The sequence below is a fragment of the Gymnoscopelus braueri genome (genome assembly GCF_963280865.1).
Source record: "Gymnoscopelus braueri genome assembly, chromosome: 12".
NCBI classification, from domain to species: Eukaryota; Metazoa; Chordata; class Actinopteri; order Myctophiformes; family Myctophidae; genus Gymnoscopelus; species Gymnoscopelus braueri.
In genome coordinates, this window is record NC_137614.1 from 26,694,742 (window position 1) to 26,717,244 (window position 22,503).

Sequence of the window (22,503 nt, forward strand, 5' to 3'; positions counted from 1 at the left end):
TACTTTGTGTCTCCTACCGGATACATTAACCGGTAGGAGACGGGAATCAAATTATTAGCTTAGGAATGCGACAAAAACTAAAAAGAATCCATGGATTCAAGGCTTCATAGGGTGTGCAATTGATAGAAAATAAGATTTTTTGGGGGTGAACTCTTCCTTTAAATATTTCTCATGTGCACACTGCAGAGAGCTATTTCAGGCAGCCATATTTTCCAACCCTACATGGTTAGGAAATGGCAAGGCAATAAAGCAGAAAAATGTTCCCTCCAAAAATATGTGGTTATCCCAAGCCAAAGGTTTTCTCACCAGAAAAGATACAATCACTGTGTATAACAGCCATTCCTGAATCTGACAACTACCACATTGTGTTGAAGGCCAAAAGTCATCCAGTTGTATAGGGCAAGTATTTGTGCAATCCTATTTATCACAGGGATATGTAAAATATGATATATTATCTCATTACATAACCAACTATTTCAGTCACACTGTGGGATCTTTTATTTTGTTTCACCACATCTGTCATTTTGATCAAATTCAACAGATACCTTGCACATATTCTTTGAATAAAGATGACTACAATAAATCTGGTAATGTATCATAGCTGTCTAGTGTGCTATACACAGCAAAATCCAGAATGCTAATTTAACTCTGAAAGTGTAAACATGGATCCTCATGGGCCCAGCCACAAATCTGGCACAGGCACAGGCAAAACCACAAATGCCTGTTGAAAGCTCCCTTTTGAAAAGGGGATGGTCCATTTTCAAATGTTTACCCTCATGGGTTCATTTGTACACTTTCAGAGTGAAATTAACACTCCCGATTTTGCTGTGCAGAATGTCAGAAAGTTCTCGAGGGAAGGGGGGCTGGGGGGCAGTGGTTGAAATGTTGGCACCATGGATTGGCACAGTGCTCCAGAAATGCAGGCGTTACTCAGTCAAAAGTCACAGTCTATTGCGCACTTCACAAAAGGTCTTCAACATTGTCAGTCGCTCTGCATCCATTTTTAACTCAAAATATTGATCCATCTTTTGCTGCAATGGAAATATCAAGATTTGACTCTTGAGTTGTGTATGCAATATATCAGTTCTTGACTGAAATAAAACCAGCACAAGACGACAACAAGACCAGGAACCATATCATTGCTTCATCTTTGATGTTGTGTTGCTGCTGGAAAGGATGGCAAGATATTTCATAATTTGGGTGTCCTGTGGCATGCTCTCTACCATTCTACTAGCTGAGGGGAAAATTGAGTGCACAAGGGGGGAGCGTTTGCTGAAAGAGATGCCCAGTGACATGACATTGCCCACTCACTGTTTAATGGAGTGCTCAGTTTCGACCTTTCACAAAAAAATGCAGCTTCAGGATAATCGGAATATCCGTTTCAACGATTGCACAGTAGGTGAGTCACAAAATGATTCTCATAGTGCGCGTGCTATTCAACTAACTTGAGCTGGGTAATTTGATGAAAATGAATATCTATTCTATTAATAGAGTATCATCACTTGTAAATGTATTCGTTATATCAAGCATGTCGTACCACCACTGTCTCATATCAAATTACATGACACATAGTTGTAAGTAAGCAAGATTATACTGGCTTCTTTTCACAGGAGACCACGGAGAATACTGTTGGCCTATGGATCTACGATGTTACATTGGAGAGAGTTTTCAACAGGCCTTTGTGGTGTTGCCTGTGGATAGTCCTGTGGCTGGACAGGAGCAGATGGAACTCAAATCAACTGCCCCCATGGTTGCCTCATTTACTGTACACAATAGTGCCACAGCACTTACTTGTAACTGTGGTCTTTGCTATAACGTCACACACACCTTCAATACATATCAAAGCTATCAAGGGTTATCGTTCTGTGTGCAGATTGACACCCAGCAGAATGCCCTGGACGACGGAGTCCTTAGGTGTGCACCTTTCTTGGTCACCTTTTGGCAAAGACAGCCGAAACAAGAAGGTGGAGGGTAGAAGTGTTTAAGTACAGTATACACACACACCCACACACACCAATTAATGCACAGTAGTGCTATGATGCATCTGAAACTGTAAGCCTTGCATATATTATAGCTACCGTAATTTTCGCACTATAAGCCGCACCTGAATATAAGCCGCAGCAGCTAAATTGAATGATTTGTACATATATAAGCCGCACTGGACTATAAGCCGCGGGTGTAAAATCCATAGATTTAGGAGGTCCCCTAGTGGCCGTTAGCTGTAAAAATCCATAGATAAGCCGCACCGTTATATAAGCCGCAGGGTCGAAAAAATGGGGAAAAAGTCGCGGCTTATAGTCCGAAATTTACGGGTACCTATGTAGTCATTAGTGTATTTTGAATTGTCACATAGTATGTGCACACACACTGTGTACTTCTATTCATGTTCTTTACAATAACTATGGGCTTATGTGATCACATGGTGAGTGTAACCCTATCTCAGCATCAGAAACATCATTTCATAGTGTACCATTATAACGAGTACAGTCAATGCATTTATACTGAATAAGCTATATTAATATAATGGGTAGACATCTTTCCTTTGCAGACAATTTGTCTAATCTGTTAGTTTAAATGTGATAATGATATGATAAACCAAATTATTACATTATGTGATCTGTTTAATTATGAACCAAATGTTATGTTAATGGTATTTGGCGTTTGTTTTCTTTGATTTTGAAGCAAAAGGTTGTGTTAACTGACAAGTGATAATTTTTGCATTGTGTTCATTAGTTTGGTTGAAATGTTTCTAAAAAATCTTAATTGCTTTAACTGGAAACCATTCAGACTGCATCGTTTAGGCCTTAAGGAGTCAGCAGATTGTTGGAAGTGTCGCAGAGGGCACGTTGCTTCATGCTCTCTGGCAATGCTCTAAGATTCATTAGAATCTTAGAGCAGAGTTCTTCCAAAACAGTTTTGGAAGAACATGATTGTTTGAAGGAGATCAATAGCAATGATTTTGAAGATTATGTGTTTTGGGTGACCCAGTGGTAGTGAGGGGTTGTGTGAATGCAGAATTGATCTAATCAGCTTTGATGGTGGGTAGACAGACTTTAATGAGAGGATTGAAGAAGCCAGGAGTCCCACCTTATCAGGAATGCTTTACAGATCTAGGAAAGGTAGCCTCGTATGAACAACTTTTTTACAGAAAACATGATAGATGGGAAGATTGTTATACAATGGGGGAAATACCAGATCTACATCTCTAAGGATAAATAAAAGGGTGAAAGCATTATATGTACAATCAATGTAACAATACATGTTGTGCAGGATTGAAGACATTGGTGAATAGTAAATCGATCTCTGTAGGTACTCAGTTAATCAGTTACTTTTATGTTATTATTTTATGTTGTTTTTTGGGGTCTTAAATGTTTTTTCTTCAATATATTTATGTGTATGTTTCTATGTATGCATTTTTTGTTTTTCCTTTTATTTTAATTCTATATATGGGTATATATCAATGTTTAAGATTTTTGTCTTTTGTTTTTGTTATTTTGTATTATTGTATTGTGGCTTATGTTACTAAGAATTGCTATTTTCTGTTGATTTGATATGCAAAATGGCCTATAAGATTTTAGGACAGTTCCGAAAATTATAGTGATACAATATTTTCTATTGAATTGTTTTTCCATTGCGGTCAGTTTGATTTAAATGGCCTGGACCGCTGGCGTAGTCCAGGCACCTAGGCTCAGTGTAGCCTGACAGCACGCTGCGGGTTCGAGTCCCGATCCCGACGGCCTTTGCTGCATGTCACTCCCCATCTCTCTCCCCATTTCCTGTCAGCCTACTGTCCTGTCAATAAAGGCATAAAATCCTAAAAAAAACTATAGGAAAGACTGTTTTTGCACTGTGATTTTAATTGAAATGTCTATCAGTATAGTAAAATTGTATATATTTTTAATAAAAGTGTTTTGACTTTTTATATAGTTGAATATATTTAATTAATGAAAGATCTTATACTTTTACTTCAAGGATCCAGATGAACTCACACTGATATGCCATCAATCACTTTGTACACCTGATCTCAGGAGTAGCATGAATGTGGCTACACCTGTGCACTAATGATCTTTATTCTGAAGAAGGCATGGATACCAAAACATAACGTAATGTGTTTTAGGAGCTACAATGCAATGTGCAGGCTAGTTTTTTATTGTAAGTGGTTTTCCAGATAATCTTATGTACTGTAATATAACTGCAGCATTCCATTCAGCCTAAATCAGGCCTTGTATTAGTAATGCATCACTTGTTTAGGTCTACCAAGCTTATGGTGAAAGCAGAGGTGATAGAGGAGAATGGGTCTGATTGTTTTATCCTTGAGGACGTAGCCTAAATGAGAGCAGTGAGACAGCCGGACACTGACAGGGACATAAACACCCACGTACAAAACATTCTGCATAATAACTTACAACAACCTCCCTATGAACTTCGTCACAGTTGTGAGGATTGCGGTGTACAGAGTGGAGGACAGACTGCTGAGGCACTGCTGGATCAGGTGCTGCATGATGGTGTTATGAGCCTTGCCAGATGGACAGAACTAATGGTCCAACCTGCATGACCCATGTTCCTCACAGAGGTGGTGTCAGCATGCTTCAGGGGGAAACACACTGGCACAAATCTCTCCGGGAACATCACCACGAGGATGAGGGATCAGATTTCAGAGGTGAGTTTAGACATCATGACCAGAAGGCCACAGCACAAAATGTGTCAGAAGGACTGATAATACATTATCCAGACTACCACCATCCCAATAGCCTGGTAAACCCTCCCTCCGGAAATCTCATTTCCAAAATGGAAATGAGATTTCCGGAGGGAGGGTTTACCAGGCTACCATCCCAATGCACTTGGTACATTTACAAGTACAAGTGTGTATCTTTGGTGCCATCTAGTGTGAAATAAAAAATTACAGTGAATTTGTTATGTATATTTCATCAGCATCATACTAGTCATTATTAACCTGCTTGAGAAATAGTTAGCACCTGTCGGGGCAATTAACATTTTATACGAATTCAAATTGTTATATAATTCAAATAAAGTAGTAATTACCTGATTCCATAGAGACAAAGCATATTCGGTAGCCTAAATATAAACAGACACATGTGAACTAAATGAATTCAACTTTTCAACTACTTAATATGTGTAATTACAATTAGGGCTGCACAATATATCCAACGTCATGGCAATATCTACATGCGCAATATACATATTGCAAAAGTCTGCTTGAACTGCAATAAATTGTATATTTACGTGGCATTTATTCACACTCTGCATATCAATACATTTGGCCAATCACTCTAATATCACATACATTCTTTTTATTCATTTCAATTCAGGTATAAAGGATGTTTTTGTTTAGATTAGAAGAAAATATTTTAAGGGGCGTAGTGAGAAAGTGTTTTGCTAAGTTGGTGGTATATATTCAGTGCAAAAGCAGCAGTAGCCAGGTGCATTATTTCAGTGTGTGCATACAGTAGGCTAATCGTTGTCTGGGTTCTATGTTAGCAGCAAGCCTCAAGCAGAAAGACATTAAAACTGTACACTTCAAAATGTGTTCATTTATCGTGAGTCATCGAAATATTCAACAATCTAATCACATATCGAATATTTTCCTAATATCGTGCAGCCCCAATTACAATGTCATTTATTTGTACACCAATATGCAAGCTCTCACAGCAACCATTTACACTAAACTAATCTTGCACCCATGACAAACACTACAGTGAGTAGGTGGATTCATATGACGCTTTCTCTCCGATTGTGGCTTCCTGTTATGTCTATCCACCCACATCAATAACTTCAAATAAACGCTCAGAGCAAAGATCAGCATGACATTTTCCACCATTGACAAAGGTACTAGCAATATGTCTAGAGTAAAAAGGCCAAGCTATTTGTTTCCTTGAGCGCTTACTTGTGTCACAGGATTAGCTATTAGAGCCCATCAGAAACTTGGGTAAGTAAACCCTCTACAAACAACTTGATTTCACTTCTGTGTATCACACTACTTGAGCAAAAATAACTGAGCATAAGTCGTTAGAATGTTTATTCTAAGAAAGAACAAAGTATATTAACGAAAATGAGAAATTTTTATTCAATTTGTATTCATCAACAAAGCAGAAAAGTGTCTGCTCAAATGTATTAAAGTGTTTTTTGTTTCTAATGGGAACAATATCGTTTTGCCAGATTTGTGTATTACACGAGAAGAAAATACATCTCCTGCTCCAGACTGCTGTAAAGTGTTGCTGATCAGCCGAAGGAGTTTCTACTTATAGAAATAATAATTCATCTTATTACATCATTTAGACCTACAGTATTCTGACACTATGGACACAGTCGGAAGCAACTGCAGCGTACCAGCATCTGAGTACCAGTATTGGATGTTCCCTATAGTCTACAGCATGGTTCTGCTGGTGGGTCTACCAGGTAACCTGGTCGCCCTCTTTGTCTTCACCTTCAAGATCACACCACGTACCTCAACCAATGTCTATATCATCAATCTGGCTCTGGCGGACACCGGCATCCTCTGTACCCTGCCCTTCCGCATCCACTACTACATCAACAAAAACAGTTGGGTCTTCGGAGATGCGGCATGCCTCGCCACAGGGATCCTGTTCTACGCCAACATCTACATGAGCGTTGCCTTCATGACCTGTATCTGTGTGGACCGTTATGTCGCTACTATACATCCACACACCTATTTGAGGTTGCGTAACTCCTGCTACTCTGTTGGGGTGAGTGTGGTGCTGTGGGCGGTTTGTGTAGTGGTTGTGTTGACTTTTGTCCTCATGGGACCTCTGGAAACAAAGGACACGGAAGGGTCCCTCGGCCATAGCTGCTTTGAAAACCTCGCCCAGGATGAGTGGGATAGGCGTCTGGCGCCGTACATCCTGCTGGGCCTCATTGGCTCCCTGCTGCCTTCTGGAATCATCCTGGTTTGTTACCCACTGGCTGCTAGGCGCATTTCACTGATCCGTACTATAACTTCCCGACGAGCCCAGAGGGTCATCTATACCCTTCTGGCCATCACCCTGCTCTGTTTCTTCCCCTACCACGTGGTCGGTTTTCTCCACCTGCTTCTACGCCAGGGGTTCATTGAGCACTGCTCCGCTGCGAATGCCATCCACATAGCCAAGCGGGTGACTACAGCCATGGTCACCCTAAACACATGCCTGGACCCCTTGCTTTACTATGCCATCACAAACCACTGCAAATGGAAGCCACTGAAGCTCAAGTGGATGTGGGGAAGGCTTGGGAGGGCCAGAGGAGTGTATACCATTTCAACAAGCTAGGTGGATTTAGGAGGACACTTGTGGTTTGTCCTAATTGATAGCTTTGACGTCTGTGTTAATGTATATTCAAATTCCACATCACATACCGTACTCATACGTAGCATGTATAAAAACACATTTAACACAAAAATAAATCCAAGTAATTCTAAACTGTCTTTTTTTTAATATAGGTTTAGTGAATTTGGTATTTGTACAATATCCAAAGCAAAAGTCGACCTTACAAAATCAGAATTTACATGTCTTATTCCTAGGCCCTTGGGCAGGTACATCTAGATTAACAACTGTGAACTTATCTCTCCAAAGATACAAACAAAAGATCCCCATCTATAAAATGTACACAATGTCAGGGAACATTTAACCCCTTGAAGACTCTTCACTTAGGAAAATTGACCCGAGTTGGCTCTGTACGTGGTCTGCTCTTTTCCCCCTAATCTCTTGCTGACCTACAAGCTCAGAACACAAGCTTGTAGATCTGCTATACAGTCCATCTTGGGTCATTTATGTGCCTACGCTGGATGACCTTCATCGCTGATGTGCAGTTTGATGTTTGATCATCTTCACACATCTTTGGTTTCTGATATTTCAGCACAATCCAGAAGGAAGCCCTTTTTTCAGGAGAGTAGAAAGGAAGCTCCCCAGGTCTTCATCCTGACAAAGTAAAGCAGAACAGGAAGTTAACAATAAGCACTGTAGGTGAATTTATTTGATTCGTCTTAGAAACGTATAATTGGTAAGTTGCCAATAGTGACTAATAGTCTAGCCGAGAAGTAACAATATCATTACATTTCAAATGACATTATATTGCTAAATCGAGGTAAATGATAACTTCTTAAATAAATGTTCCAGTTTAGAACAAATCATCAGTATGATTCATGCATTAATATCTTGAGGTTATAACAAATGTAAAAATACACTATGTAATCAAAAGTCAGTGGACACCCTATCTAATGGTGAAACCGTGGCTGCTATTCTAATAATAGCTCAGATTTATATAGCGCTTTTCTAAGTACCCAAAGTTGCTTTACATAAAGAAAAGGAAGGAACCAACTAATTAGTGCCCTTTGTTTCAGTGAATGGAAAATATTAAATGCTCCAGCTACATAATTGTGTGCTTCCAATTTTGTTGCCACAAAATTGTAAACAATAACACATTGGTATTATGATATTATAAACACTGTGGTTATAGATAAGAAGCGATTAACCTTAACCTGAGATCATGAGGAAACATTGTACACACGTTTTGGTGTCAGATACCATGCTTGACACGTCACGGCTCATCCAGCACTCTGGGCAGATGCACAACCACAGAGCCCACCATTACAGTATGTCACTTCCACTGGCTGACACCCACTTAATAGAAAACAGTTTAAATATAGTCTCTCTCTCTGCTTTCAGCCCTTGAGTTTTAATCACATGACCCCCCAGCATCCTAATTCTAGGCATGTCATAATAGGGTCAAATAGGTGATCTACAAGCTCAGATCAGCTGATGTGAACTTGTAGATCAGCTATTGTCTGTGAAGACATTTAGAGTACAGGGACAAAAAGGAGCACGCCAAGTACAGACCCCTGGGGGACCCCAGTCAACAAAATATATAAGGTTAGGTGGTTAAAGATCCGGTATTACAAAGTAAAATCCAGAGTGATTTAACTGAGTGTGTAAAAATGGACCCATATATTAGCCTGGATTTAAATGAACACTCCATATTTCAGAAAAAAACTATTTTAGCAAAATTTTCTTTACCTGATAACTCCAGGAGAGCAGGAGGACCTTTGTGTTGGTGTCTTCAGCTGAAGATGACACTTTGATGACTATAGATTCCACCATGACCGTACTGTCGGTAGGGAGGTGCTGGATGGTGTAACCTTTTAACACACTGTAGCACAAACCCACAATAGAATACCATGGAATCATTTCACATGAGTAAAAGTGTAATAATCTACCTTTTTGCCCCACTATATTTTATCACATAATTTACCATTTTATAACATTATTATTATTACTATATTATAACTATTAAGACAGTTGGAATGGAAGACTGACCAATGTAACACAGGGTCTCTCTAGAGTAACTGGACTAGGCGTGTAACAAAAATGCTTTGATCCCCAGAATATTCAATATGGCAGAGAATGAAGAAATAATAGCTAAGAAGAAAAACCTGTAAAACCATTATTTTTTTAAATATACGTAGATAAGGACAAAAGGTAGAGGATGAAGGTAGGAGAAAAGAAGGAATGTGATTTATCAAGGAAAACGAAGGAAATGGAAGGGGCGATGTGAAATGTTACTGAATAACTTGTGACGCTATTTGTGGCCCTCCCATTCTCCCCTGCTGTGGCCCCCTCACCTCTTTAGGTGTGTGTAAATTCTGTGGAGTGTGTCAGGGTCGCTGTGGGGGTCCTGGAGCTGAACATGGCAGGTGAAGCGTAACTGGTGCTCGTTGAGGCCAAGTTCCTTCAAGGCCTGCTCTGGAGAAACCAACCTCAGACTCTATTCAAGGGAAGTTGAGAATTAATTGATTAATTGTCGTCCGTCAATCAAGTCCCATGAGACAGCATAACTGAGACAGCATAACTGAACTGATACGAAAAGGAAGAAAATAGAAAACAAAAAGTAAACAAGGGGAATTTTCTCTCACACATTTATGGGGCTGAAATAAGTCTCACACATGCAAGTGTGAACCCTAGTGTTCCTATTCTAGGGGGCAACATAGACCTCTGGGGGACTCCGGTCAATTAAGTATATAGGGTTTAAGTGGTTAAAAGTACTGAAGTAAGGTTTGCAAATTACTAATGGCCCAGCAGGTTCATCCTCAATCATCTGCTGAGTGCTGCCAACTACAGCCTAAAATTGCGCTTTGTGTGATGGTATGAATGACGGGACAAATGAGGCTGCATCATACTGTAGCTAAGCTAGAACTGCTTTGTAATCAAATATCTTGAGTTAATCATAGAATCCTTTCAGCCTACTAATTAAGATATTCTGTTTTCTGTGAAGTCAGAAAATCTACTGAAAAACATACGTTTTCTTTCATGATCAGCGTTCCGTGCATGGTCCGAGGTTTCTTTGGATCTGGAAGGGGCCCTTTGATTTAATAGAAAATAATTAATAACAAACAGTAATGTTAGGCCAATACAAATATTACCAGTTGTGTTAGTTGTAACTTTTGTATAACTGGATAGGATCTCAAAGTGTAATGCATCACACAATACTGAATATTAGGCCACAAAAATCATACTGCAGTAAATAACCTAAACATTTTGGAGCAACATTTGATGAATAGAGCAAAGAAAAGGGTTTTGAAACTGCAAACAGGACACACCCCCAAGAGCCATTTCCCTCTTGAGCAGGTTGAGTGAGATGTCCACTGGTACGCTAGGGTTGGTGGGGACAGTCACGGTTTCACCATTAGCTGGCATAAAGCAGTTTATACCTAGAATACACAAAGACATCATACAGGTCATTCTCGTACACTGTTGTTAATGCTGAAAACCTGCTCCAAGCTGAAATGGTCTTACAGTAGCCCGGGTATTACTGGTGTAATTCAGTGATATTCAGAACAAAGTTAGTCGTACATGTGCATATTACAGGATGTGTGTCCTTGCGGGAGCTATCACTACAGAACAAATAACACACTGTAGTTTGTTTTTGTTTGTTTCTGTGAACTCCTCTGTTAGTCTGGAACAACAGTCTGTGTTTGTCACAGATACTGTATTACAGTACTTTATGCAGTGATGAAAAAAATACAATAAAAAAAAGAACGCTCACTCGCTGTGTACCGACATTTGCCAGTAGGCTCTTGTGTTGAAAAGTTGATAGTGAAAGCACTGTGTGATGTGTTTCTGGAAATGGAAAGCCTACCCAATAAATGTGTTTGGATTGGTCACTGAAATACTAATGGACATGAAATTCAAATACTTGCATTAAATGATGTCCAGTACTAAATTGTAGATGGTCATGCTGATTGTGCTCCAATTAGTAAAATGTGCTGGGAATCAAACAAGAATTCAACAAGACACACACCATCATAAATTAATAGGTGAATCTGGTAGAAGTGGGGAAAGTGAGGACGTATATCATATTATTTTCTTTTGACCTCATTTGCTGTGATATGATAGCCTAACATTCATTGTCTTTTGGTGTCTGTACAAAATCATATGTTTAGGTAGATGTATGTTTACACAGACTGTATATTATGTTCTTTATTTTTCATAATTGATAATCAGATCTGCCTTGTGTATTCCCCCTTGTGGGCCAACAGCAATTACAGTAGTGTCTAGTGTCTGATTGTACTCAACTGCATGAATTAACATGTATTGACTAATGCCGCCATCTACTGGAGGTTTACTTTTTAAGGCCAACTCTGGCTAACAGTGAGCTACAAATGGTTTATATGGTATAGGGGAGAAGTGATTGACTGATTGTCTACATTAAATACATATTGCCCAAATTCGAATTTAAGGCTTCGCACTTCATGTCTAAATATGTTGATATTTCTAAAACATGTATAAATTCATGTCAGTTGGTAAGCTAAGATGCATTGTGATTGGACATACAACAAAATATATAGAGGTTATAGTGGTTAAAGAGTGAGGTTGCACTCACTGAACTCCTGTTCAATTTTGCCCTTGAGGAACTCCATCTTCACAGCCTCCCCATGGACCAGGAGCATGTTCCGAGGCTCTGCCATGAGGATGAGCTGCATGATGCCCTTGGCGTCTGCATGGGCACTGAAGGACATGTACTCCACCTGTAGCTTCACATCCAACTGACACAGACACAGACACACTATAAAAGTCAATAAAAACCCTAAAGCCATTTCCCTCACATGAATCAAGTATTGTAACAATTCTCCCAATTAAAACCATTATACCAATATCCAACCCCTAGACTCTGTGGGGATGGGCAGGTACTTTAGCCCTGCGCAATCATTTCTTTATTATTTAACGTGTTTTTTAAAGCTGCAATCCATAACTTTTTTAGGGAATAAAATTTTATTTAGACAAATCTGTATGGTACAGTATGTTAACCACTTAAGTCCTATAAACTTCATTGTATGAGGGTAAAAAATAACCGATCTGCTTTACAAGCTCACAACGCGTCGCATCGTGACACGATGTGAGCTTGTAGCTCTATTTTCACCATTTTTGGTATCGCCTGAAGCTCAAATTGCAATATCTCCCCTGAGCGAGCAGGTGCGCTCCGTTAGCTCAGGGGTAGAAATTCTGGCACATGTTCAGGAGACTCAGCTTTGATTGGCGGTTAGGGAATTAATCTTATGGATTAGAGCTTTAAGGTATTTCTGTTTCACTGGATCATATGCAGGGAAAGACAGTAAAAGAGAGGGGATAATGGGGAACAAGAGTCATGAGGCAGCACCCATGATGTGTCCCATGATAGCGTACACAACATGTGACATAATGTAGCAGTGTCAGCTGTTACTCTGTCTATACAGTATATTCCCATACCCTATTTGACAATTTAAAAAAACTCTCTTTTGATTTACCGTTTGTCTTCCCTCCATTTCTAGTTTCCGCTGCCCGTTCAAGATCTTGTGTCCAATTGTCCCTTGAACGCAATACCCCGGCATGATTACCTGGTACAAAGAAATTAGAAAAAGTTATATTTCAAGCGTGGTCTTCATTAAATAAGGTCTCCCTGTTCTGAGTGACACTCACCATGTTCTTCTCATTGCCAGCCCACTTCTTGAAGATTTGTAAAGACTGGCCAGCATGCAGCATACCTGGTGTGGCAAACACCACCTACGAATAAATACAGTATAATTCGGTTCAGACCAATGAATAATGTACAAATACCACCAAGTCATTTTCTGGAGAGAGAAAGAAAGAGAGAAAAAAAAAACTGACGCACCATAGGTCCAGGATTATCCGCATAGGAGCGATCAAAGGCCTTGATGTGTTTGAATTCAAACATGTTTCTCTGTACAAAGGTTTTGCGAATCTTCTGGTTGGTCCATGTTATGAAGAGCTTGTAGTAGTGATTGGCCTTCTCTGTCAGCCCAGTGCAGAAGTACATTGGGGCTTTCAGATTCATTCTCTCCCTGTGTAATAAGAGGCAATAATAAGAAGTAGTTGTATAATTTACCTCAAGTTAATAACAGAGGACCTCTCTCTGTTACACCTAAAAACAGTAGCGTATTCAGTACTGACATGATCTAACATTCATAACAGACTTAGTGAATGGGTGAGCACAATGTCAAGAAGATTCTATTTCTACTCTGCAGGTAATTTATGCTATCAGAGCCTGTAAAAGAGATTGATTTAAATTCTTTATTGACATTATATTACATAATACATATAATACATATATAAATAGATACATTATACTGTATACAACCTCATCAGGAGGCATAATTAAAGCTTATACTCACTGGTCCTTTCATGCTGTGTGTTTTATGTGTTGGGCGTAGGGGTTAGTTAATACATTAAAGTTGAAATATATTCTACACCAAAATAGAATTCCTGTGCTCTCTGTTACACTTCAATCTTTGTAAATGCCCTACAATCGTATAAATGGATACTGTGTGGAGATTTAAAATGTTAATCTGCAATTTACTGTCCAAATGAGATTTGCCAAATTAGAATTAACTTATGAACCATGAAATGTGCTCATTTCTCAAATTACCCTGGGGCCTAGCTTTCACTTGGTCTCCCACTCACGATCAGTGCCATAAAATGTGTCATGATGTCGTATGACAGTTTTGTCTCTCGTTTGTTGCTTTGAGAGAAACGCATTTGTTTTCACACACCTAGACAGAAGGCAGGTTCACGTCTACAGAATAATACATATTGAGTCCTATCCCTTGCAGAGGGGAAATCCCTGTCAGGTTAAAGACCAACCTTACCAAAATGTTTCCAATAGGATGCAGAGTTCCTGTGCTCTCCCCAGGGCAAAAACTGGAATGAGAACCTACAAACAGAACATTAGCATTACCGTATATATATATATATATATATATATATATATATACACACACACAGTATTTACACACACACATACACACACACACACACCGAGTCAAACTATCTAAACGAAGAGTTGACACATCTACAAGCTCACAATTGGTGTGAACAAGTAATCTTTTTTTACCTTTATCTTTTTGCCTACAATGACATGCCCAAAATATGGAGGCCAGGTTGAAGGTGGTTAATACATTCAACTGTACAGTGTACTTACCTTTCCTCCTCGTTCTACTGTCTCATGCACTTTCTTCAGAAAGTCCCTCTCCCTACATCGTTTTGAATCACGGATGGTGGTGGCATATGTGGACTCCGAAATGAGGAGGTCTGGACGACACTTATCAATCCACGCAGCCCTTCAGAAATGTAACATACAATATGTAACAGGTCAAGAGGCTGTATGTAGATAACCATAAGCCTTACCGGTGTGTATTTTCATAAATGCCACTTACCCTAAATGCCTGTCAGGCGTCATGTTGTAATCTCCCTGAATGTTAAAGAGATTTGACATTAAGACCATACTAATCAAATTCACAGATTCTAATGTAAGCCAGGCTTGTTTATACTCACAGTGTAGACCACAGACTCTCCTCCTACTTTGATGTGCACCATGGCAGCTCCCAGAACATGGCCTGCATAGTAAGCCTTGATCTCCAGCTCATCGTCCACCTGCATTCACCAGAATGGAAAACTGTAATGTCATGAAAGAAGCTGAGCAGCTAGTAAACTATCAAGTGAATGGATATCTGGACATATCAAAATGATGTGAGGATTGTACCTTGTTATTATGCTAAACTATTTCACTGGCATTACAGACATATCAATTCTACTACAGATTGACTTACTGTTACATATTTCAGTTTTGGAAATTAAATCACCTATTTCCCAAAAAAGTATTTATATACTGTGAATAAAAAAGCAGCTTGATAGAAAAACAAGAGGGTGTAATAATGTGTATCTCAGATTTTGTGTAGTCAAGTCAGTCTATAATGTCAGTCATCTATGATGTATGACTCCATATTTGGGCACTGTTTCAGTCCGATCCAACCGCCATGATTTCCATTATAAAATTAAAGTATGATATTTCCAAAAAATATGAAACATATGTGAAAAGATGAATTCAGGGAAGTAAATCCTTGTCCTACTGACCGTCTGCACAATACAATTGGTGCAGATTGGTCCAGTGGTTTGCAAGATTAGTCACGGACAGGCACACAGACTGACCCATTTGTAGATGGTTTGCCTCCTACAGAGCCACGGCGTAAAACAATGACAGCTTAATAGTAAGTCAATCCTGTGATTTTATATTATACCCTGCCAATCTTGCTGCCTGTGCTTTTTTAACAGTGCTGTCTTGTCGTTTCTGTCTATGCTGACTGTTGTAGAAATTGAGGAAGGATTGTTATGCTTTTATGTAGCCTTTATTCCAGTAGATTATGTTGTTCATCTTGTTATTCATCTTTGCGCCCTATGATACATTATATTTTGCATGGTATAAGAGCCATGTAAAGCAGCTTGTCCTTGTAACATGACAGTATAACTATGGTCTGATTCCTTAGAACTGCTGTACCACAGGCCTGTGTGTGTACCCATTGTACATCTCGCCTGTCCACCCATGTATTAAAGCACCAACACCACCACCTTCTAAGTAGTGCCTCTGACCCGTTCATTTACAATTACCGATGGACCATGAATTATTTTGTGTGCTTATGTGCTTGATCATTTTTGTATTGATTGTTGTCTGCCTCTGATGCAGCCATAAGCTCATACACTGGGAGCATGATGAATAAACTATGCAAAAATGTTAATTATTAATCTGGTGATGCTTCATTCATAGCGGTTGATGCTTTTATTAACGGTGAAAAATCTATCGTTTTAAAAAATAAATAAATATATACATTTGTCGGCATGTAAAATCTGCTGTGGATTAAATCATGACACAAACAGCAGTTTAAATTAATCACACAAAATAAACACTCCCGGCGTGTAAGGACATTTGTTTACGTTTTAAATAACTGTTTAAGTAATTAATTCACCTGGACAGTTTGATGCAGGTTTAAAGGAATCACTTTCTTCATGCAATCTTTGATCATTTGCGACGTGAAGAAGTTGGTCTCTCCCTTTTTGTCAACAGTGATCTTCCTGAAGTCTTCCAGCAAAATGGGACAAATGGCCTTGGTGGGGTGGGTCATGTAGATGGGTCCATCGTACCCCACCATCTCACTCATGTAAGGCAGAGCACCACAATGGTCCAGGTGGAAATGGCTAGGAAACACAGTAGCATATAACATGCATCGCTATGCAGAACAACTGCACAAATATGATACCGTTTTTCTTTTACACATCTACGAGCCACACGTGTGTGTGCATATAAAAGTTAAAGTATAGATATTACTGACCTAATGATTACGCAGTCCAAAAATTCTGTCAGACGTCCGTTTTGGGTTATGTAGGAGAAGTCAGGGAAGCGTCTCTGGAATGATAATACAGAGTCTCAATCAGGGATTGTGTTGCACAATATTCTCTTTACAAAGGCAAGTCATCTACCAGTGCCCCATTCATTAAGCCACTCATATTGCATGAGACAATTAGCAAACAGAAATTAAGACATGTACGTCTAGTCGTGTTTTTACTCTTGATCCCGAGCGTGCTCTGTATTATGTATAGTCAGGACCAACCAGTGGCAGGATCTTTAAAAAATAGGTGAGACAGGAAACTAGGGCAAAGATTAATCTGTTGGCCATCAAATTTGAGTAGTATTGCAAGTATTTGTGTTTTCCACTCCACTACTGCTGCAGAGGTGTGATGGACATGTTCTGTGATGTTCTGATGTGAAGCAGGTATATCTTTTAAAATAGAGAGTTATGTGTGATCCTGTAATAAGTCACCATGGTCAACTTCTATAGGTCAAGGAACAGATGTATTTTAATGCTTTATGGCAGGTATTCTCATTAAGTCTTGAATGGACTTCTGTTTTTAATTAACTGTTCTCATGACACTGAAGTACTCACAAAGGAGGCAGTTTAAAGGAAGCTGAACGGTTCCATGCACAGCCTCATGCTCTGACTGCTGTGCGCTCAGTTGACTCACAGCACCAAAGTTTTTTTTTGATTGATTGACTGAATACTTTATTAGTCAGAAATGTAAACAGCACGAGGTACAGTCAAGACATTACGGCTAAAAGGATAACACGAAAAAGTCCTGGGGACTTCTTTCCATTGTGGTCTAGATAATAGATAGTTAGATCAATAGCATAGGAATTCCTCTACGCCCACATCTCTGCCCTCTGCATGCCTCTGTACCTTTCAGACTGAGTGGGGTCAGGTGTCTCAGCTCCTGCCTGCCTGCTATGGGTCCTTTTACATTTTGTTTGTGTGTACTCCTAGAGATAGGAGTACACACACAAATCTCTGCTTCCAGACTTGGCAACTAGACTTACATCGTCATTGAATCCCATGTGCATCCCACAATCCAGCATGATGTTCTTGCCTCCCACTGACACAAGGATGCAGCTGCGACCAACATCTTGTCCAGCACCTTGATGAGACAGCAAGTAACAAGGGAAGCAAAAACAACAGTAGCTTTATTTTTTATTTTTTTAAACTTGTGACAGGTTGGGTTAAAGTTAGCCACTTTCCAACATGGTAGCTAAAGTTAGTAATAGCTCAAGTGAACATTTAGACCGCTGTTGATATTTTAACGTTGGCTAGCGTTAGCTAAGTTAGCAACAGCACTTACCCAATGGTGTTACTTTGATTTCAGGCATGGTGATTCCAATCCAATCAATGGAGTTTATTAGATCGATAAGTGCCAACTATGTTAGCCTGGGGGGTTGGCTGTTTGCACAGAATAACACTTTGTTTACAAATAGTTGTTTATTATGTTCCGTGCAATGCATCTGGGTACATCCATGTCCCTGTTCATTCAAGAGGCTGCTGGATCCCATAGCCCAGAGGTGTCGTCGCGGTGTGATTGGCCATTGATTGGCCCTTGTAAATTTGCGCCTTGGATCACGAGACGGTCATCTGTCATGGCCATCATGGATGAACTTCAACATAGTGTTGTTTGCCCTTTCCCCGTTTTTGGCCCGTACATCTACATAAACGTTCAGATTTCAAATATAAAGTGCTTACCCCATGGCCATGAATGTTAAAAGTATGTACGGGCCCACAGAAGTACCCGTAGCTTCCGTATTGTTAAATAAAAAAGCATTTTAATCCGATTGGTGGCCATTTTCTCCGCATTTTCGCATATGCTTTCAACTACGTGACCCTATCGGTTGGGAGGTGTATTGCACTCTGATACACTATAAGAAAATGGCCACCGATCGGATTAAAATGCTTTTTATTGAACAATACGGAAGATACGGGTACTTCTGAGGGATCGTACATAATTGTAACATCCGTGGCCATGGGGTAGGCCTAAGCACTTTGTATGGGGCAAAAAGGGAGAAAGCGCAAACATTATGTTGAAGTTCATCCATGACTGCCTCATGTATCAGGACTACCGTCATTAATTAAACATGTAATGTAAATGTATCTACAATTACCAAAGGATTTGGATATGGCGTAAATGTTCATTATTTTCCTCCATTAAACTAGAGTTAACGCCGGTGTCAGAGCACAAAGATAAAGATCAATCAGAAATATACAACTTAAGCAAGTCAACTCGTGGTGTCAGCAGCGTAGTTTGCCTGCCATACAACTAGCCAATCACAGCGCGAACATCCCCCCTGGCGATGGGACGGACCAGATCGAGTTGTGGGACGGACTCCCCGACTCCCCTACCGCCTGGTACTCCATCGTACGGCGGTGGCGCGCAGCGAAACTAGCAGATCTACAAGCTCACAACCTATCGCATTCGCGACGTGTTGTGAGTTTGTAGATCTGCAATTTTTGACACGCGACACCGTCGTACGACGGAGCATAATCATCACACAGCCTGCCTGGGTCGGGAGTACAGAAGATCAGAGCGACAGTGTTGCCATGTTCGCTTATTATACGCGACTTTGGGCTTATTTATATGTGAAGTTGCTAGTAAATATTGGTGGTTGCGGCGGGTTGCGTTTTTTTGGGCTTGTTTCGAAAGCGTACTTGCTTATTTAGGCTTGCCTCACAATGTTTTAATTATTATTTAAACCAGTAGTTCTCAAATATATTCATGAAAATGTTTTGTGCCCAGGGAGCATTTGTTTAAAAACATTCCAAATATTCCACATTTTATTGCAATAATTTTAGAAAATAGCACACCTACAAGCTCACAAGGCGACGCGTTGTGAGCTTGTAGATCGGCTATTTTCAAATAGGCGATGCATGGACTGGATCGGCGGATCCGGATCCGGATCTTCAAATAGTAAAATCATCAGGAAGTTGACATTTTTATTAAAAAAATAAACAGTACTGGGTTTGGTGATGTTCTATATTGTCTGAATCAGCTTAGTTTGTGTTCGTTTATGGGCTAAAAGAGTGACTTTGAGAGCTGTTTCAGTGTACAATGTAAGTCAATGGGGAGCATATTTTTAATTATCAATTTCTCATTAATGGAGCAATTATTTTTCATTTCTTGTCCACCTTTGGAGTTACATCATGGCAAGGTAAATACACAAACCAAACCTCTACCAAAGTGGTCTTACCCTTTAAGTTGCTTCTTTTGGGCTTGTTTTTCTAGACATGGTTCCTTATTTCTCACACAAAACCTGGCAACACTGTACAGAAGACCAAAGCGACAGATCGGCGCTCGTTGTCAGAAGAAAATAGGAATATCAATGAACGTCGTGACTCGTGTCCTTTCACTGTCCATTTTACTGTAGCTCCATTTAAGGTGCTTTGATTGCAAAGGCAACACAGATAGGTACGTTGATCTCAAAATTGTGATTATTAAGTCATTCATTTGTTACTTTATCTTTTCCATCTGTCGGTCCATAGCACTTCCGGGGGGATACATTAATAGTTAACCATGGCTGATTCTGTGGCAGTGGTGGATGATCAGAAATTCTCCTTACGAGAAGTTCTCGACACGTTCAAGGAATGTCTGTCTGAAAATAAAGAAGTCTCCACTGAGCACTATGTGGCTGGGTGGCGCGGGCTAGTAAGGTAAGTGATTTAGAGTTACAACAATACAGGTCAATCCTCGTTCTCGTCCTGATTGGTTTTCTACAGGGCTGTCACGATTATGCCATTTTACATGACGATTAATTGTCTCACAAAATAATTGCGATTAACGATTTAATTGTGTTTTTTGTCGTTGAACAACAATATGAATAAAAAATACATTTCTGTTTGGCCTTTAGGCTTTAAAGTCGCACAGGGCAGATAATGACAAATAACCAAAATATACAAATAAATTACTGACATTTAATAAGTTAATGCTTTAAAAAAAAAACATTAATAGTGGAAATAGCCGATCTACAAGCTCACATTACAGTGAGGCGTTGTGAGCTTGTAAATATACTATTTCCACTATTTCTGAAAATGTTTGAAAAATATGATTTTTTTTCAACATGGAAACGATTATGATGATTATGCAAAAATAATTGCGATTATCTCAAATAATTGCGATTAGGCGATTATGTAATAATTGTGACAGGCCTACTATGAAGTCTGTTTGCCATGCAGTAGTATTTATCCCAATACAGAGTAACATTTGCTGTCATCCTATGGACCAGACTACCATTTTTACATGTTATTTTTTATGTTTATACAGGTTCATGAATAGCCTGGGCAGTGTGTTCAGCTTCATCTCCAAGGACGCTGTCAATAAAATCCAGATCCTAGTCAACTTCCTCAACGGTGAGAACGGCTCCCACTATGTCACCATCCAGTCTATGGTCAAATATGAGTTGGAGAATGAACTGGTGGACATCAACAAGAGGGGCAGTCACCCAGAGTCAGGCTGCCGCACCCTGTTAAGACTCCACCGTGCCCTGAGATGGTTGGAGTTGTTCCTGGAGCGTCTCCGTACCAGTACGGAAGACTGCAAGACCTCGGCCATGTGCGGGGAGTCCTACAACGAATCCCTGGCCCAGCACCATCCCTGGGTTGTACGCACGGCTGCGGGCACGGCGTTCCGTTTTCTGCCGGGGCGTGCTACGTTTTTTGAAGTGATGAATGTAGGTACCCCGGAGCAGGTGGTGGCCATGCTGGGTGCTGCCCTACCGCTCATCTCTGAGGTGTACACGATCACAGAGGACGTTTATGCTCAACACAACCTCTTGGAAATACCTTAAGAGTTAGAGAAGATTTTTTTTAGCTTTTTTCCCACTGGGATGTGGCTCAAGTTGTAAGGACATGATGAAAATATGTAATTGTTGATGTTATTTGTTGATTTATCAATGAACATTTTCTCCAATCTGCCTACATTCGCTGGTTGTCCTAAGATATCTGCACTGTAAATTCCTGGCACTGCTTTGTTCCATCTACTACGTTGTTAAATCCTGAGTGTTCATTTATCTCTGAGAGCGATCAAATGGAACCAAGATAGTTCTAAGCGGCAAACACTCTTGCGCCAATCAAGATGGCAGATAGACCAGTTCCCATTGTTGAGAAGCACTTGATGGACATGAAACTGGGTGAGCTTAGAGCCTGGCTTGGAGGTCGAGACTTCACTCCAGATGACATCATCACTAGAATCTGTCTGTCAGGAACAAGTAAATATAGCACACACATCCAAACTAGTTAAAAATCCAGGTGCTGGGCAGAGACGATAATTAAAAGAGAACAGAGTCCGCACACTGGATCCAGCTTCAAAGATATTTTTGATTTAGATAACCAAGTTGACGTTTCAAGCTTCCTCAAACGCTGACGCGGGCAATCCGGTGAAGGTATATCTTGTCAGCGTTCCCATCTGCGTTGAGTGCGTTCCCATCTTTGTCCATCGGAAGGTCAAAATTAATCACAATGGACACTTGCTCTACATCAATGCCTGCATGAGCAACACATTTACATTCTTAACAATTAAGGTTGGAAAAAAGCTCTAAAAGTCAACTTGGTGATAATCTAAATAAAATAAGATACTTTTGGAGCTGGATCCATCTGTCTATATGTTGATATTTGAACAAATGCATCAACATTAAGAAGGGAGGCATCTGTGAACCCGTCACCCGTAAGGTCCGTTTGGTTCCATTTGTACACTGAGTTAAATAAACACATAAGATTTGACTGTGTGCCCCATTTAGTTGTATGTTGTCTTTATGGGTGACAGTTTTATCTGTACAATCTTGGCCATTAATACATACATACTT

The 22,503-nt window shown here is 39.9% G+C and overlaps 3 protein-coding genes and 1 long non-coding RNA gene across 7 annotated transcripts; 3 read left to right on the plus strand and 1 right to left on the minus strand.

Moving 5' to 3' along the window:
- Window positions 1-855: 855 nt before the first annotated feature.
- LOC308097210 lies at window positions 856-3,922 on the plus strand. Its single transcript, XR_013934198.1, has 2 exons — window positions 856-1,399; window positions 1,611-3,922. It is a non-coding gene; the product is annotated as an uncharacterized lncRNA (long non-coding RNA).
- Window positions 3,923-4,101: 179 nt separating this feature from the next.
- LOC308097673 (lysophosphatidic acid receptor 6) lies at window positions 4,102-7,299 on the plus strand. 2 transcript variants are annotated; one of them, XM_080445624.1, is made up of 2 exons: window positions 4,102-4,660; window positions 6,178-7,299. In XM_080445624.1, the coding sequence occupies exon 2, from the start codon at window positions 6,318-6,320 to the stop codon at window positions 7,281-7,283; it is 966 nt and encodes a 321-aa protein (XP_080301750.1). In that variant the 5' UTR covers window positions 4,102-4,660; window positions 6,178-6,317; the 3' UTR covers window positions 7,284-7,299. The 2 variants fall into 2 exon arrangements, with proteins under 2 accessions (XP_080301750.1, XP_080301749.1); XM_080445623.1 differs by lacking the exon at window positions 4,102-4,660 and adding an exon at window positions 5,481-5,947.
- An 82-nt stretch (window positions 7,300-7,381) lies between these two features.
- ints11 (integrator complex subunit 11) lies at window positions 7,382-18,195 on the minus strand. The gene is made up of 17 exons (XM_080445622.1): window positions 18,003-18,195; window positions 17,704-17,801; window positions 16,664-16,737; window positions 16,301-16,529; window positions 14,835-14,933; window positions 14,717-14,751; window positions 14,482-14,620; window positions 14,150-14,214; window positions 13,156-13,345; window positions 12,963-13,046; window positions 12,791-12,880; window positions 11,890-12,052; window positions 10,607-10,717; window positions 10,307-10,368; window positions 9,632-9,774; window positions 9,027-9,159; window positions 7,382-7,931 (listed from the first exon to the last, which is right to left on the minus strand). Exons 1-17 carry the CDS (start codon window positions 18,028-18,030, stop codon window positions 7,866-7,868), a joined length of 1,809 nt encoding a protein of 602 aa, XP_080301748.1. The 5' UTR covers window positions 18,031-18,195; the 3' UTR covers window positions 7,382-7,865.
- Window positions 18,196-19,971: 1,776 nt separating this feature from the next.
- On the plus strand, window positions 19,972-21,910 carry cptp (ceramide-1-phosphate transfer protein). 3 transcript variants are annotated; one of them, XM_080444249.1, is made up of 3 exons: window positions 19,972-20,084; window positions 20,189-20,356; window positions 20,967-21,910. In XM_080444249.1, exons 2-3 carry the CDS (start codon window positions 20,220-20,222, stop codon window positions 21,487-21,489), a joined length of 660 nt encoding a protein of 219 aa, XP_080300375.1. In that variant the 5' UTR covers window positions 19,972-20,084; window positions 20,189-20,219; the 3' UTR covers window positions 21,490-21,910. The 3 variants fall into 3 exon arrangements, with proteins under 3 accessions (XP_080300375.1, XP_080300374.1, XP_080300376.1); XM_080444250.1 differs by having other exon boundaries at window positions 20,063-20,114; XM_080444248.1 differs by having other exon boundaries at window positions 19,989-20,356.
- The last annotated feature ends 593 nt before the right edge of the window (window positions 21,911-22,503 follow it).